Raw genomic sequence first — 18,062 nt, 5'->3', positions numbered from 1 at the left:
GCTGTTTCTGGAGTGTGTTCCCTCACATCATTCATCATCCCCAGTTCATTTGTCATTTATGTTACTGAAACAAATATGTGCGTGTGTTCATTTCATTAGCTCAGCTCTGTCAAGCTTCAGGTAGTCTGAAACAGAAGTCATCATTATTAAAGGAGGGTAAGGGACTTTGCCTGCTGCCAGAATTCTCTTGACATCTTGCACAGCCTTCATTCCCCCAGTCCCTCCCTGTCTGCATTGTATTTGAACTCACTTGTTAACCTGCTTCCTTAGCTGTGATTCTGCTTCAGTCCAAATTGAATAACTGGCAAGGTGATCCATCGTTTCACTCATAGTTCAGTGTAATGTCATCTCTACCCTGGCTATGAAACCCTGACCCTTTCCATCAGCTGTTGGAATGCTGCCTTGGCAGTCTTATATCTGCTTACCTCAACCCATAAACATCTCTTTCTGATTAGGTAACAAGTATAGGTGTTAGCTTCTAACCCTGATGCATTCTTTTTTATCAATTGCTTGTTCATTCTTTCTGTAAAACACTGACCATTCTGGTTGAGCACAGGCTCTTTGAAGGTAATGCATATGATTCCTCTATCAGGAAGGAGGGGTGGGTGCTGCTACTCTGAGAAGTTAGCATTCACAGTAGGTAACCGCGTGTGTGTTCATCAGGTACGTGCAGGATCTTGAGGCTCACATTCCTTAAGAATGTGCTGTGTCCGTCCTGGGTTCAGAAGTCCCCATTTTTCTCCACCCCAACCTTCACCCTCCCTTTCTAGTACAGAACTTTTGAGTTCCAGGCCAGACCTTTGACCACGAGCTGACTGTAGTTTCTCTCTGGTCATACAGAGGTTATTGCATAGGAAAAACTGTGGGTCAAATGGTGAATTTTAGTCTCTGAAGGCATCAGATAAATTTTAAAACCTCCTGTACAGCCAGCCCTGGGGGATCCTGAGGAGCTTTTCTCTCTGATCTAGTGTATTTATAAAAACTGAATTTACTTGCTCCCAGAACCTCAGGCCTAGAAAACTGGCCAACTAAAGGTAAGTGGAAATGGAAAATATATCCCTGGAGTCCTCTGAAGGGACGCAGGCTAGGACAGCGAGCGTCTTCTGGACATGGCATGGAACAGGCCTAATACGCAGGGCTACACATGCAGCCAGCCATCTTTGTGTTCGTCTGGAACAGCAGTCCCTGTGTGATTTGGTCAAAACCCCTGAGTCCTAGCCCCTAACCTTCTCTTCCCATGTATTCAGCTCCACCTACAAGGACTCCAACACCCTGCACCTCCCCACGGAGCGTTTCTCCCCTGTGCGCCGGTTCTCAGATGGGGCTGCAAGCATCCAGGCCTTCAAAGCTCACCTGGAAAAAATGGGCAACAACAGCAGCATCAAACAGTTGCAGCAGGTAATGGAGAGATGGCAGGCATCTCTGGAGAAGCATGGGTAACAGAGACCTGTATTGCAGGAGCTCTGGGTGGTCAACTTTCTACCCCTATTCATGCCAGCAACACTGCAGTTTTATAGGTTAAAAAAAACTAGAGCTTTCTAACACTCTTTCCTTACTTCTTGTTATGTACAGCTCTCCCCAGGATCAAACTTGCTTCCCCTGTGAGGGGACTAAATTTTTCTACTGTCTTTATAGTTTACTGGAAAGGAATTTCTGGCCTTGGGTTTCAGGGGGAAACTCTAGGGAAGGTACTTCTAAGCAACCCTGATATTCTCCTCTTGATACAGGGTGCTGGGTCTTATTGGATCCTGTTTCACCTGTCACACTCTCCAGTTGGTATGGAATGGTGCTCCCAGAGGCAGGAAATGTAGCTCCAGGCTTCTGTAAAGGGCCAGTTTCCTTTCTGCCTTCCTGATGACCTTGCTTTGAATGGCAGGTGCCTTGTACGCAGATTTCACATTGGACACTTTCACTCATATGCGGGCCTTGGTGTATCCTTGATGTTTCCCATTTGTTCATACAGAACAGAATGTGAAGACATTTAGTACACAGATACCTGTATAAATGGGTCAATTGTTCATCAAGGACACTGTTCTTCTCCTGTGGCTCTTTCTGCCTCTGAGACCTTGGGCAGATCTGCATCCGCTGAAATCACTGCATGGGGTGGGCCTGGCTGCATCCCATCTGTATTAACTGCTTTCCCTTCAGGAGTGTGAGCAGCTGCAGAAGATGTACGGGGGGCAGATTGATGAAAGAACCCTGGAGAAGACCCAGCAGCAGCATATGCTATACCAGCAGGAGCAGCACCATCAAATTCTCCAGCAGCAAATTCAAGTAGGCCCTCACTCTTTGCTTTCTCCAACTTGTTTGGAGTTTGCCTTCAGGCTGATTTGCCTGTGCATTTTGGAGGAGCACACTCAGGGCAAAGTGGCATTGAGTTATGTTTATGGTTGACATGTTTGAGTAAAGGTAACAGATCTTTTGATGAACAACAAAAGCATAAATCTGAATCACAGATAGTTCTCTCTGTTTCTTCCCTTCCTGAGAATAGCTCTGATTACTGTTCATGCTCACAATTATTATTTTCCTTTCCCCCATGTATGTTTTAGGACTCTATCTGTCCTCCTCAGCCTTCCCCACCTCTTCAGGCTGCATGTGAAAATCAACCAGCCCTCCTCACCCACCAGCTCCAGAGGTAACAAATCACTTTATGTTATGCCTAAACCACTGGCTCTATAGCAGGCATCCTAGGCCTCACTTGTGGGAGACATTGACCAACTTTAGCGTTCATTTTGGAAACATCTGCTTAAAAAGCAGAGAAACCAGTTTAAAGGTCAGGAGTCTCCCTGAAATCTGCCACTTCCTTTTCTTAGCCCCCTGAACAGAATAGTCTGTCACCTTCTACAAGAAGATAGACACAGTGAACTCCGCCTCCTATGGCGGGGAAGACTGGTAAAATAAGATGTGTATAGGGTTTTGGGGGTGGTTTGGGTTTTTTTTTTTTTTTTTTTTGGTACTGGGGATTGAAGTCAGGAACACTCGACCATTGAGCCATATCCCCAGCCCTATTTTATATTTTATTTAGAGACAAGTTCTCACAGAGTTGCTTAGCGTCTTGCCATTGCTGAGGCTGGCTTTGAACTCATAATCCTTCTACCTCAGCCTCCCAGGCCACTGAGATTATAGGCGAGCACCACTGCACCTAGCTTTGCAGGTGCATATAGGTTTTTAAATGATGGTGGTAGGTGGCTCATGTGTGGTTTTCTACCATGGTAGCTTATCAAAACTTTAAAAAAAAAAAAATGGATTCTACTTGTGTTTGACTGAAACTTAACTCAAGATTATTCTGTCACCTCAGGAAGTTTATTTATCCATTTTGTCATTTTTAAGGTTAAGGATTCAACCTTCAAGTCCACCCCCCAACCACCCCAACAACCATCTCTTCAGACAACCGAGTAATAGCCCTCCCCCCATGAACAATGCCATGATCCAGTCTCACGGTGAGTGGAGAGGCCCAGGCTGAGCCATCAGATGCCACGTGGGGGAAAATGTCTTAGTCCTTGTGGTTGGTTTGTTTTATTTTGCCATCTTCCTCTTGAGTGTCATGAACCATTTGAAAGGCAGAATAACATAATATTTTAGAGTATGGGCTCTAGAGCCAGCTTGTCTTGATTTAATCCTGGTTCCACCAGTTTCTTGATTGTGAAATCTTTGGTAAATTCCCTAACCTCTATGTACCTCAGCTTTCTCAATAATAATATTAACAATAACAATAATAGTATTTAATGAATAAATATGTGTAAAGCACTGCAAGTCTCTGACATAAATAGTTTTCAGTAAACGTTAGCTATTACTAACATATTTACTAAAACCCTCTCTGGCCCTACCAAAGAGAAAACTGCACCAGAAGCTTTCTGCTGTCACCTCCATTTGGTTATCCACGGTGCATTTGGGAGCCTGTCTTGTTTAGGTGGAAGTGACATAAGAGGCCTCTGGTTAGTGTGAGTTTTCAGCAATCACCACATGATGTAGACTTGCTAAGTGGTGCACTTTAACCAGATCCCCAGTCCATGTATACATTCAAGTTTGAGAAGAAGCACTGTTAAGATTTGAATTATTCAAAGTATAGTTCACAGACCAGCTTTTAGGGGAACTTGTTGAAAGTAGAAATTCTGGGGGACCCACCTTAACCTACTGAATCCAAGTTCTATGGTTAGGACCTGGGAATCTTTTTTTTTTTTTTTTGGTACTAGGGATTGAACCTTTAACACTGAGCTACATCTCTGGCACATTTTATTTTTTATTTTAAGAGAAGGTCTCACTAAATTGCTTAGGCCTGTGCTAAGTTGCCAAGGCTGGCCTCAAACTTGCAGTCCTCCTGCCTCAGCCTCCTGAGTCACTGGGATTACAAGTGTGGCTACCATGTTTGGCTGTTTTTTTCACAAGTTCTCTAGACTTATGTGTACTGAAGTTTGAGAAGACTGTTCTAGATGCTATCTGATGTGAGTCTCCTCATTGGCTCCATTACTTCCAGCAGGCAGGTAACCTGGGCACTTGGTCAGTCACTGTGAGGTCCCTTTCTCTCCAGGTGCTGCCTCTGCCTCCCAGTTCCAAGGCTTACCCTCGCGAAGTGCAGTCTTCCAGCCCCAGCCTGAGAACTGTTCCCCTCCTCCTAATGTGGCACTAACCTGCTTGGGCATGCAGCAGCCTACCCAGTCACAGCAGGTGACCATCCAAGTACAAGAGCCAGTTGATATGCTCAGCAGCATGCCAGGGACAGCTGCAGCCTCCGCTGGGCGGGGCATCTCTATCAGCCCCAGTGCCAGTCAGATTCAGATGCAGCACCGTACCAACCTGATGGCCACCTTCAGCTACGGGCACCGACCCTTGTCCAAGCAGCTGAGTGCTGACAGTGCAGAGGCCCACAGGTAAGACTGCCTGATGTCACCCAGCCCTCTATCCAGGTCACCTAGGTGGGAGGGGCGAGAGAGAAAGAGGGAAGTACAAAAGGTCTGGCTAGGCTGTGTTTCACCCTTTCTAAAACCAGAGTGGTGGATTTGGAATGAAATTGTAAAATACTTAGGGACCTAGGTTTAAAATGCTAATGAGGCAGAGGAGGAAAATGGCAAAGCTCCTTTACTAATTGTAGAAAAGGTCATTAGAGGAGTGTGTTAATATACCAGTTTCCTTGGTCCATTCTTCTAGGAGTCTCAACTCTCTCAATCACTCCTCTAAGAGATTGCTGCCTCTTAATATCTCAAATAACATTTTAAGATAGGCCAGGTTGCTGCCTTCAAATGATGCTCAAAGTGCCTGCCATGACACTTGGAAGATTTGGATAAGCAAATAAGGGGACCAATAGGGATGGTGCAAACATTCCCTTCCTCTGGTTGCACCATCATTCTCTGTACCTGGGTGCCCCCTGCTGAGGAAGGGTAGTGGCTGTTCCCCAGGGGAGTCTAGCGCAGTCATCACACAAATACCTGGTATTCACTCCCTTTTGTGTCTGCAGCTTGAACGTGAATCGGTTCTCCCCTGCTAACTACGACCAGGCGCAGTTACACCCCCACCTGTTTTCGGACCAGTCCCGGGGTTCACCCAGCAGCTACAGCCCTTCAACAGGAGTGGGATTCCCTCCAACCCAAGCCCTGAAGGTCCCTCCACTTGACCAGTTCCCCACCTTCCCTCCCAGTGCACACCAGCAGGCGCCACACTATACCACATCGGCACTACAGCAGGCCCTGCTGTCCCCCACGCCGCCAGACTACACCAGACATCAGCAGGTACCCCACATCCTTCAAGGACTGCTCTCTCCCCGGCATTCGCTCACCGGCCACTCGGACATTCGGCTGCCCCCAGCAGAGTTTGCGCAGCTCATTAAAAGGCGACAGCAGCAGCAGCAGCAGCAGCAGCAACAACAGCAGCAAGAGTACCAAGAATTGTTCAGGCACATGAACCAAGGGGATGCTGGGAGCATGGCTCCCAACCTCGGGGGACAGAGTATGACAGAGTGCCAGGCTTTATCTTATCAAAATGCTGACTCGTATCACCACCACCACAACAGCCCCCAGCATCTTCTACAAATTAGGGCACAAGAATGTATCTCCCAGGTGTCCTCACCCGCCCCGACCCACGGGTATGCTCATCAGCCAGCAATAATGCATTCAGAGAGCATGGAAGAGGACTGCTCATGTGAGGGGGCCAAGGAGGGCTTTCTGGACAGCAGGAGTTCAAACACATTGACCAAAGGTTGCCACGACAGCCCCCTGCTCTTGAGTACCGGTGGACCTGGGGACCCTGAATCTTTGCTAGGAACTGTGAGTCATGCCCAGGAATTGGGAATACATCCCTATGGACATCAGCCGACTGCTGCATTCAGTAGAAATAAGGTGCCCAGCCGAGGTAAGAGTCCCCTCAAAGTAAAAGTCCTGGGCCAGTCTGCCCTAATTCAGGTGACCCAGTAATGTTGGCTGGTACTTTGTGTTTCTAAAAAAACATCCTGAGAAGACCTTCAGGACCACATGGGGGCACATAGAAAGTGGGTATTAGTGGATAAAGAGTTTGTTTTCCAGACAACACAATATAGTTAACACCTGGTGCAGTCATTAAGCTATCCCCCTATTCATACCATAGATGGAATCCAAAGTTCCCATCATCAAAATAACTCTGCAATAGAGAAAAGGCAACTCACACTAAGGAAACTTAGTGTAAATAGTGTTGAATTGAGAGTCAAAGCACCTCCATTGTGAATATAATAGCCATATCATTTTAACCATTTGATTCTCATTTTCCTCCTCTGAAAAAAAGAGCAAGAGGAATTTTTAAAAAATGGTTCTTTGCAGAGTTTTGTGAAGATTGAAACATTTTTGTGTTTATACATAATCTTATCAGAGAAAAGAGAAAGAGGAATACTTGATAATCTGAAATGTGTGATAAAATGTGTAAGTATGAGGTTTTATTATTACTCGAGGTGCTTCATTCTGGGCTGAATGGCACTATTACAGCTGTACTTCAGGAGGACCAGGCTGCTGGGAGCTGTCATGGCAGGTCATATGTGCAGCGGTGGGCAGACCCAGGATGGTTCGCCTGTCATCAGGTCCTTGTCAGATCCCTTTTTTCAAGTCTGAGGACTTCACTTCATGTCCTACTTCTTCTTCCACTTACTAACCACCTTTACTCCTCTCCTCCCTCTTTCTTCTCTCTACATTCTTATATCCACCATCATCCCTGTTGTTATCTCCTGTTTTCTGGAAGAATCAGGCCATAAGTGTATCCCTAAAGGTTTTAGTTCAAAAGTGCTTTGTCTTCATAGCCTTCTTATCAGTTTTGCTGGATCTCCCTCCTACCCCCAAAGTCCACTTTTATTATTAATCTTTTCCCTCTGGTCTTTTTTTTTTTTTTTTTTTTTTTCATTTTGGTGGGGGCGACTGGGGACTGAACCCAGGGGCATACCACTGAACTACATTTCCAAGCCTTTTAATTTTTTTATTTTGAGGCAAGGCAGGTCTCTGTTGCTGAGACAGGCCTCGAACTTGTGATCCTTCTGCCTCGGCCTCCCAGGTAACTGGGATTAGGGGTAAGTGCCACGGTGCCCAGATCTCTCTGGTCTTTGACAAGACAGCTTTTTCAGAAACTGCAGCCTTCACTCCTGCAGTACTTCCAGTACCTTGCAGAGACAAGTTGCCCTCCTTCCTGACCAGCTCACTGTAAAGTGCACGATCTAGCTCAGCCACAGATGTGGCTTAAGTACTGTTCACCCAATCTCTAGCATCTATTCTTATGTTGTGACTTTGAAAGCCACACACACACAATTATCTGTAACAACTGATGACACATATTTATGATGGTGTGAGTTGGAATTTAGTGAAATAAGGCACTGGAGACATTAATGGCCTCAGGAAGCCCAGTGTGTGCTGCTCAAGTTAAAAAACCCTTTGGAAGTATACTTGCCTGTGTGTTTTCAGTGATTTTCTTAGCCAATCTCCAAGGTGTGTTCCTGTAATCCCAGCATTTGGGAGGCTGAAGTGGGAGGATCACTTGAGCCCAAGAATTTGAAGCCAGCCTGGTAACATAGTGATACCCATCTCAAACAAAACAAAACAAAACAAAAAACAGTGATTTTCTCTCCCCCTCCCCAGAGGAGTCCTCATTGCCTGCATATTAAACAACATGAGCTCAATCAGAAAATCTGCATATCATCTGCTGCTACTTTTGCTAAGAGTTCTAGTACTGTGCCCCACCTCCCTGCAGGCAGGGAGGACAGCCTGAGGTTTCCTTTAATGACACCTCCATCTCTGCACAGTTACACATTAGTCCCCAAATGCTTCAGTTGTTATTTCCATGGCAGAGCAAATTCAATACAGTTTGTGAATGACTCTTGCCCAAGACTGTATTATAGGTAATATGGGCTGCAGAGAGGAAAACCATGAGGGAGTCTTCATTCTACCAGGGGAAGCAAGACGAGCTTAAGTTATTCAGGGAGAATTAGATGCCATCACATCATTGTAGGTGGTTTCTACTAGTAGAAGGTTGAGCACCAAGCAGGCAGCATGCTAAAGCTTTCTTTCAAATGCATTGAAGTTTTAGAACTCTTTCTGCCCCATGCTGCTTGTCTGCCATTCTAGAAGTAAAAATAAGGTTTGTCCTTCCTTGATAGTGTAAGATAAACTTTATTTTTTTGACTTTGCAAATAAATAAATAAGTACAGCAGTCCAGCCAGTTTACATGATGAGATTACCAATTTGAACTCACAAAGAAAACCACATCCTCTGAGCTTGGGCAGCTTCAGCATTATTGCTTCAGGCCTCCCAGAGGGGAATGCAGACAGCCTGGGAGGGGTCCCCCCAGGGCCTTTAAGAGGAATATGCAAGCATGTCATTTCTCTCATTTTCTCTTAAATCCCAGTAAATGAGTAAGGACAGTCAACATTGACAGATTCAATAGAGAGTTGTGCAAGCTGTCCTGAGGTTCTCAGGGAGGTGGGTGGCTAGCTTTGTGTCCCCTTGTGGGTGGTTTTCCCTGCTGTGATCAGGTGATCACCCCCCTCCCCAACTGCCTCTGCTTTACTTGGGTAAGCGCTGGCACATGGAGCTCTTGGAAGTTCTCTTCCTCTGTTATTTATATGTCCTTCAGTCAGCCTGACAGCTCTGTAGCTACTGGATAGGCACGAATGTGCCAGAGACCTGACCCTAAGTCCCCTGTCCCTTAGTCAGTGGGTTAGTCTACTTAGACCCAACAGCTGGTCAGTAGGTCTCATCTAAAAAGTGTTACAAAGACTTCTAGAGGCAGGTCCAGCATTCTTATTAAAAATGATACTTGTGCAATCCTTTACAATTTATCAAAGACCCTTTCACTTGTGTTCTCTTTTTCAAATCCCCAAACAATAAGTCCTCTTATTCTCCAGATAGGTAATGTAAGGGTAAGGAGAGATTCAGTGGCCTGCTAAGTCAGGTTCATTCTCTGTTGGTGGTGGAGCTGGCCCCTGGCTTTACATTTCCTGATTCCTTTATCTGACATTCTTTCCTTTGTTCCTCTGTGTTATTTAGCTTTCTGTCACTGTGAAAAAAATATCTGAGAAAATCAACTTATAAGGAGAATTTATTTGGGCTCAGAGTTTCAAGAGTTTCAGTCTATAGTCACTTGCTTTTGAGCCTGTGGAGAGGCAGAATATCATAGTGGAAGTGTGGGGTCAAACAAGCTGCTCACCTCATGGTGGCCGAGAAGCAAAAAGAGAAAGAAAAGAGGTTTCAGAGTCCCAAAAGACGCTTTGAGGGTATGCCCCACAATGACCTAACTTCCTTCCGTTAGAGCCCATTTCCTAAAAGTTTGACCACATCCCGGTCACACCACAGGCAAGGGACCAAGCCTTTAGTACGTGAGCTTTTGGAGGACATTTAAGAGCCAAACTATCAGCCTCCTTGACGCTACTCTGCACCTTCCAAACATAACTGCTGAGCAAAAGATGCTAGCCTTCTGGGTTTCTGACTTATTGATTATGCAGAAACTTGAGCAGACAGGGCTCTGGTTTGTTTCTCAACTCTTATTAATATACTTCTTTTTCATCTGTTTTTTGTTGTTTGTTTGTTTTTTAAGTGCTGACCTCATGCATGCTAGGCAAGCACTTTAACACTGAGCCACATCCCCAACCATTTTTAATTTTGAGACAGGGTCTCGCAAAATTTATGAGAGTGGCCTCAAACTTGTGATCCCCAACACCCCACCACCACCACTGCACTGCCGTCACTGGGATTATAGGTGCCCCTGACCACTTCATCTGATTTCTTTTTTTAAGTACTGGAGATTGAACTCAAGGATGCTTTACCACTGAGCTATATCCCCAGTTGTTTTTTTTTTTTTTGGAGGTGGGGGAACCAGGCATTGAACCCAGAGGCACTTAATCACTGAGCCACAATCCCAGGGTCTCACTAAGTTGTTTAGGACCTTGCTAAATTGCTGAAGTTGGCCTTGAACTTGTGATCCTCCTGCCTCAGCCTCTTGTCACTGGGATTACAGGCACACACCACCACACTCGGCTGTGCTTTTTCTTTTTGAGACGGTGTCTGGTAAAATTGCTGAGGCTGACCTTGAACTTGCAAACCTCCTGCCTCAACCTCCCAAGTCATTGGGATTACTGGCATGCACCACCATGCCTGGCCCTTCATCTGAGTATTAACCACATTAATCTTTCCCAAATCAGAGGCTTCTTTAGAAATTAAAGTTTCAATAGCTCATTTGTTTATTTACATATGGGAAAATTGTCCCTCAAATTCTGCAAGTAGGGTTCAGCTTCTTTGCTCTTATCAACTGGTTCATTTACCCTTATCCACTCAGAAATAACATCTCAGAAAGGAAGGTAACTAAAATCAGTCTATACTGAACTTTTATGGTGTGTCAGGCTCTATCAAACACACTACACATCCACCTGTGGAGCAGATGATAGTTAACAGGTGAAGAGACTAAAACCCAGGGAAACTGGATAGCTTTCCCAGGTCCCATTCCTTAGAGAGTAATGAAGCCAGGATTCAAGCCTCAGTCTTCCTGACTCCGGACTAGTGCTTATGATCACTGTGTCACTTGCAATTTGGCTGAGGGATGAGCACTGGGCAAGGGGGCCAAGAAGCCTCATCATGTGATTTGTCAGCAATAGCTTGTTCTACTTTGGCATCAGATGGGAAGGCGGGGGAGAGAGCAAAGAGGACAGAATCCACACGATCCTCCTAAAACTGTGCCAAAGGGAAGGTTATGCTTTTTGCATTTGGAGAAACCTCATTCTTAGGAATAAAAACAAACCCAAAAAGAGTAAGAAGAAAGAAAGGAGACTTAACTGACATGATGGAAAAACATATTGAGGTCTCCAGAAAAGGGAGGGAGGCACTAAATATCAAGAACAAGGATTATGTACTTCGTTGGCTTTGCCATCTCCTCGTGTGTGAGAACAATCATATTTGTCTTGGGGGAGAGAGAGGTGCAACTGGTGAGGTTTGCATTCAACTTTCTCGCAGATTTAAAAGAAGAAAGACCCCCAAAGAGTTGAATGGATGGGGTTAGCTTTCAAAGAAGAGAATACAGCCATTAAGAAAATGCTTTGAAAAAGTAAGAAGCTACTTCTGGTGTTGCTTCTTGGCAGAGCAAACAGAATCAACAGCTCCTCATTCCTACCAAGCCAGTATTGTACCACTTCCTGCCAGTGGTTTTGGTTGGCCCTGGGGCCACATGGGAGCTGGACCTACTGAGAGGAATTGGCTGAATAGACAAGATGGGTGAACTAATCCCACAGAACATGTAGGTTTTCTTGTGTAGGTTTACTTTTATCTTCCTGACTCTGAAAGCTTTTAGCTTTTAGTTGCAAAGTAGTTGACTTCTGGCTATTCCTTTGACCTCTTTGCTTTGAGAACTTTGAAAGTATTTCTCATTTGCCTTCATCTTTGGTCCTTGGGAAGCTCCCTGCTTCTCTTCTGATTTCCCCCTGAATGTCTTACAGTATCAGCAATGTGCATGTCAGTTAGTTCCCACCCATGTCAGTTAGCCTGGGTCTAACTTTGATCCTCATACAAGGTCATTTGGATATAGAAACCTGAATCCCTTTACTCAATGCTCTGGCAGTATGTTTGCTTTCTTTGTTCAAATAGATTAGAATGTCACAATTAGTGCTAGCATTGTGCCTTTTAAAATTTTGTTCTCACCAAGAATCAGTTCATCAGGAGATAAGCTCGATAGTTACTAAAGAGATTTGCCTCAAAAAACCAATCAAGCAAACAAAATATTTGTCTAAGTCCCAGGCTCTTATAGACTGAAGTCAAAAGTACTGCCCAGAGGATCTTGTCACCCTACATATGACCTTGCTATTCTTGACTGGCGCTGGTCAAGAAGAAATACTCTTTCCAAATTCCAGGCCATAGAGTGGAATTTGGCTTGACTCTGATAAGAGACAGCCAATATTAAGAGAATATTTATTAATATCGGTTAAAGTGATTATCTTTAAGTACTTCCTGGAAATAGGACAATGTTCTAGAACACCAAAAGCTTACAAATGTACACAAGATAACAGTTCTTGCCCTCAAATACTTTCTGATCTAGTATGAATAACTGAGACAAACACATAATTGAACATAATACCATGGATGATGTTAGAACAGATAAATGCATTCTTCTGAAATTTGAAGGAAGAATCTGTTTTTGTTAGGAAAAAATTCATAAAGATGACAACATTTGAAATGGACCTGATTTGGATTGGCAGGAATGGAGGTAAAAAAAACAGGCATTTCCAGGTAGCAAATGTATAGTACTGTGAATGGGCAGGGAGGAGTTATGTCATTCCATTTGACCTGAGCTTAGAATATGTTGGGGAGCAGAGTGTGAGAGACTCATTGGAAGATAAGCCAAGGCAAAGCCGTGAAAAGGAAGTGTATGGACTACTCTATAGAAAGATTAATGTTTGTCAGGTAGTGTTGGGGATGGTTAGGCAGCTAGTGTAATCATCCAGGCAAGAGATGCTAGGGCTTCAGTGAGACTGAGAAGGTGGGGACTGAAGCTAGCAAATAGGTATTGCCAAAGTAACTCTGGTAGATTCTTTAGACTGTTGTGAACCACAAGTATGCACTCAGTAGTGATCTTAAGAACTTAGAAGATTTGGAAAATGAGGTATCAAAGCAAGGGTGTCTGAAGGAGTAACAGGCTGTGGGGGAAGGTGGTGGGTTTGGAATTGGACATAGTAAGTGTCCAATTGCATGCTGGAAATAATCGGAAATATGGATCTGGACCTTAAAAGATCATTTCAGTAATTTTTCACATAGAGGAATTACAGTTGGCACTGTAGAAATAGGTATTGCCAAAGTAACTGTGGGAAAGAAAAAGTCAAAGACAGAAATTGAAGAGTGCTTGCTAATAAAGGATGAAGGAACCACAGGATTTGGGAGCAGCAGTTAGAGAAGTAGAGAGAAGAGAGGTCTGGGGTGGTGCTGAGGAAGAGAGGAGACATCCACAGAATAGAATGGAGGCCATCCTCCCAGGCTACACATTCCTGAACACTCCAGGAGTCATCCCTCTGTACATCTGGATTTGGCAACACAACAGAGTTCAGTCAACAGAAAAATGAAAAAAAGAAGAGGTTCATGTGGTCCAGCTGGCTCCCATTATGTGGCATTCTCATGGGGTATGATCCCTTCATGAACTCATATTTGCTGTAGGACTTGGGTTCTCATGCTGGTCCAGGCTCCTCTAAGCACTATTACCAGATGACTGGTATTAGCTGTTAATGCAGAAGTGGTCCTGACCTTTCTCACTGTCCCTTGAAGGTCATTTCATTTCATGGGAGTTGATGTTGCTGGGAGAAGCTGCAGGCCTGCTCACCCTGTTTTGCTCTCTTTCTAGAGTCTGTTATAGGGAACTGCATGGATAGAAGTTCTCCAGGACAAGCACTGGAGCTGCCAGATCACAATGGGCTTGGGTATCCAGCACGGCCCTCAGTCAGTGAGCACCACAGGCCCCGGACCCTCCAGAGACATCATACAATCCAGAACAGTGACGATGCTTATGTATGTTGGTCCCTCCTGCTTGTTGGAGATTGGATCCTACCAGTTCCAACTTGTGAAAAGGAACAATGTAGCAAGGGGTAGCATCCACGCCTCCACTCGTTGGTCAGGGAGATCCCCTCTGGGAGATAAGGGGGCATTTCTTTGAATCCCATTCACAGACCAGCCCTTAACTCCAACAGGTTCCCATTAAAATATATACTCCAAATTTTAGACAAAAGAATCAAAACTAGTTGCCATCTAGAGGCTGTTATTAAACCCCAAACAGTCTAAATTCATATCCCAGGAAATGAACCTTTAGGCTCTTGGTTTGCTGTCAGCAGCCACATTGAACTTACTGTGACACGGGGAGCTGATCTGACTCAGCAAAGCTTCATGGTCTGGGGCATGCTGATAGGGTGGCACTAACATGGAAGCAGCTGGCCAAGTATGGCTATTCCAATTTAAATTTATCAAAATTAAATAAAATTACAGAGTTAGGGCCTCAGTTATACCAGTCATACTTGGCCAGCTCCCTAGCCCCCTGTGGCTTTACCCAAGTAAAGCTAGCCTGTTTACTACCCAGGGTAGAGACAACTGAAGAGTACACCTGAACAGTAATGTCTGAAGATAGACTGCAGGGGTGGGGGTATAGCTCCTGGTTTTAGAAGGACATGTAAGTGTCAGAGGGATCTAACCAGCCCTCCCACTCGCTGCATGAGGGAGGCTGAGGTAGCTTCCCACGGTCATCATTGCATCCCCCTAGGATGATGCTGCAGAGGAAAGGAGTCAGGGAGTGGTGCTCCAAGCCATCCTTTGCCCTGGCTCTTTTAGCGGAAACTCCTGTCCCTATAGGTCACCTGAGAAGGGCACATTCTCTGGTATCCTTATTTCCTTTCCTGTCTTCTGCAGGTACAGCTGGATAACTTGCCAGGAATGAGTCTTGTGGCTGGGAAAGCACTTAGTTCTGCTCGGATGTCAGATGCAGTTCTCAGTCAGTCTTCGCTCATGGGTAGCCAGCAATTTCAGGATGGGGAAAACGAAGGTAAGAGCCTTTTGCTTGGGATACCCTGGAGAAGTTCCTGGAGGGGCCCTTCCTCCACCTTTGCCAGGGACCCCTCTCTTCTGTAGAAGGAGTTCATGGGGAGGTAGATCCCCCACATCCCCCTGGGGTTCTGGACATAGTACTGTCCTCGCTTGTCTCCCCTAAATGTGAGTGTGTGCAGGAGGCGTGACTTCTGACTAAGCACTGGGTGATCACATTCCAATTTCTAATGCTGTGGGAAGGTACCTTTTTTTAATTATTTTTTTTTTAGTTTGTCGATGGACCTTTATTTTATTTATTTATATAAATGGTGGTGCTGAGAATTGAACCCAGTGCCTCACACATGCTAGGCAGGTGCTCTACCACTGAGCTACAACCCCAGCCCCTGGGAAGGTACCTTTAATAGCTGTTTTCTGTTTCTGACTAGAGGGTCTTGTATCCTAATGTAACTTTTTTTTTTTTTTTTTTTTTTGACCAGGGATTGAACTCAGGGGTGCTTAACCACTGAACCACATCCTGAGCCCTTTATATTTTTTATGTAGAGACAGGATCTCACCTGAGAGCTTAGGGCCTCGCTGAGTTGCTAAGGCTGACTTTGAACTTGAGATCCTCTGGCTCAGCCTTCCAAGCTGCTGGGATTACAGGTGTGCACCACTGTGCCCAGCTCTAATGGAATTTCTACCTCCTCTTAGAACCAGTCAAGGGAGGCGTCATAACAAATATAAAGCATAGGCCTAAGGATGGACAGGTCCTCACTTTATAGGCACTGTAGGGGAAGCACTTAAACTTTCTGGATCCTCAGCTCCTTACCTGTAAAGTGACAGACTCAGAAGAGCTTGTATCCTGGGCTGTGCTGTAAGGGATGCTGGCTTAATGGGACAGCAAGATGGAGTGTGCAGTGGGGCACCCAGAACAGCACACCTGGGAACGGTGCCTTTGAGCACTGCCATTGTCATCTTACCCTTAGAGAGGCAAGACTTTCTGAAGGAGCAGTTGTCTCCTCCCACATAGAGTACTTGCTGGTTCTGAGGTTAGAGGGATAAAAGACAAGGGAAAATGGGACATGTAGGGAAGAATCAGGAAGAATCTGGCCTCACCCAGGTGCTCACAACTGGAACCTGCTGCAAGCTGGAGTTTGGGGCTGAGAGTCAGGCTGTGGGCTGCTCAGACAGGTTGTCTCCCCCTCCTCCTCGCTCTCCCCTTGCCCACTGCCTCTCTGGTTCCCTGCTAATCTCACATGTTCTTTTTTGGTCTTGCAGAATGTGGGGTGAGTCTGGGAGGTCACGAGCACGCCGACCTGGGTGATGGCAGCCAGCATTTAAACGCCTCTTGCTATCCATCTACATGTATCACAGACATTCTGCTTAGCTACAAGCACCCTGAGGTCTCCTTCAGCATGGAGCAGGCAGGCGTGTAACAAGGAATGGAGAGTGAGTGTTGTCCTGGAGAGGGCCAAGCCACCTGTGGCCTAGTGCCATCTCCTGATCCCGCGGAGCATTCAGTGTGTGGCAGCCAGTGAAACTGACAGCACCACTTTCCCCTGCATCCCTCACGTCTTCCTGCTCTGTCACTAAGCACTGGGCTAGTTTTGGGGTGTACATGGGAGCATGTAAAAGAAATGGCAGGACTTGGTCCCTTGGTTTACGTTAAGGCTCATGCCCCTCCTTGTGGTGTGGATGTCATAACCCCACAGAGGCAGAGGAGCTACAGCACAAAGGCCGGTTACTAGGGAATGGAGATAGAAACCCAACAGGAAAACATATCTAGCCATATTTTTTTAAGGAGAAAGCAACAGAATATTCTGGAGAGGAGAATAATGATCAGAGGCCAGTGGTAGAATGTGGGTAAATTGACTGGTTTGCAAAGGGTCTACACTGGGGACTGTTGGTTCTGTCTCTGGAAAGACAGAAAAGACTTGATGAAAGTAAAGCCATCCAGCAAATCCAATATCAGAACCTCAGTATGGCCAGCCTCTTTAAATACCTGAGATAAGACGACACAAGTTATGTTTAAAAAAAGTGGGGAGGGTTCAGAACTGGGGGTGTAGCACTTGCCTGCCAAGTGCAAGGCTCTGGGTCCATCCCCAGCACCAAAAAATAATTTGAAATGTTGATCTTGCTCTTTTCAAACTGTTCTTCTCTGCTTTATTGCAGGTTTGTGTACAGCTTGGGAATGAGAAGGTTGATTTTAAACCAACAGTATCTAGCAGCGTTGCGCCAAATTGCTATTGTGTTTCTCTACACCCAGAATATTGTGGCTCCTTTCCTCACATTTAGTTCATCAGTGTGCTGTTCTTTTGGGTTCTGAGGGTGTTTTTACCATGTTTGCTCATACGACCAAGTCACCAAGGAAATAAACAGGAAATCCATGTTCTCCATCTTTTGTGAAAGTGTATTTGGTGTATTTGAGTTGGGAGGGATGTTTTTGTTTTGTTTTGGGGTTTGTTTGTGCTTTTTTTTTTGGTTGGTTTTGTTTTCAGTATTTCCTTCTGGAGGTGATTTTCTTTCTTTCTTTCTTTCTTTCTTTTTTTTTTTTTTTTTTGCTCTTCTTTTTTTGTCTCTGTTTTTTTCTTTCTTTTCCTTTTTGAGACAGGAGAGCCAGCAGTTAGAGTTCAGGGGCCAGGACCTCAGGCCACTCGCCTCACAGGCTTCACCAAGAGCACCCTCCCTTGCTCTGCATTGCTCTTCCACGGGAGCAAATGCAAGAGGAAAGCATCTTTGGAATCTCAGTGGCAGAGAAAGGGAGAGGGAATGGGTGATGGCCTCTGGCCCTTGGGGAACAAAAAGAGTAAAAATAAGAAGAGTTGTAAACACCAGGCCTGGACCTGGAGGTCTCTGCTGGCAGGATCCACTAGATAACACACCTGGCCTGCATAGAGGCTGTGAGTGACCTGACGCCATTGGGTTGCCACCTTGAAAGTCTCAACTTGAGCCTCTTTTTGGTGTATAACTCAGCTCCCTTCTGGCAACCTGCAAAGTTGGTCACCATTGCCATCCTGCTGGTTCTGCCCATGAATTAAACACCCAACAGTGGTGCACTATGTTTTGTGTGTCTTCTTTCTTTCTCAT

At 45.3% G+C, this 18,062-nt stretch overlaps 1 protein-coding gene across 3 annotated transcripts in view; it reads left to right on the top strand.

Annotated features, from left to right (window-relative positions):
* The window catches only part of Sik3 (SIK family kinase 3), a 240,151-nt gene extending 222,388 nt beyond the window's left edge, over positions 1–17,763 (top strand). For all 3 annotated transcript variants that reach the window (XM_026396325.2, XM_026396326.2, XM_026396324.2), the window contains 10 exons: positions 1,248–1,398; positions 2,149–2,274; positions 2,550–2,635; positions 3,331–3,440; positions 4,529–4,868; positions 5,453–6,342; positions 13,810–13,973; positions 14,862–14,994; positions 16,254–16,424; positions 17,148–17,763. In XM_026396325.2, the coding sequence (XP_026252110.2) occupies positions 1,248–1,398; positions 2,149–2,274; positions 2,550–2,635; positions 3,331–3,440; positions 4,529–4,868; positions 5,453–6,342; positions 13,810–13,973; positions 14,862–14,994; positions 16,254–16,411 (2,158 nt within the window). In that variant the 3' untranslated portion in view covers positions 16,412–16,424; positions 17,148–17,763. The remainder of the gene's footprint in view (positions 1–1,247; positions 1,399–2,148; positions 2,275–2,549; positions 2,636–3,330; positions 3,441–4,528; positions 4,869–5,452; positions 6,343–13,809; positions 13,974–14,861; positions 14,995–16,253; positions 16,425–17,147) is intronic.
* The last annotated feature ends 299 nt before the right edge of the window (positions 17,764–18,062 follow it).

The sequence above is a fragment of the Urocitellus parryii genome, chromosome 4 (assembly GCF_045843805.1).
Source record: "Urocitellus parryii isolate mUroPar1 chromosome 4, mUroPar1.hap1, whole genome shotgun sequence".
NCBI lineage: Eukaryota > Metazoa > Chordata > Mammalia > Rodentia > Sciuridae > Urocitellus > Urocitellus parryii.
The sequence above is the reverse complement of the archived record's forward strand: the minus strand, read 5'-3'. Positions and strand labels throughout refer to the sequence as shown.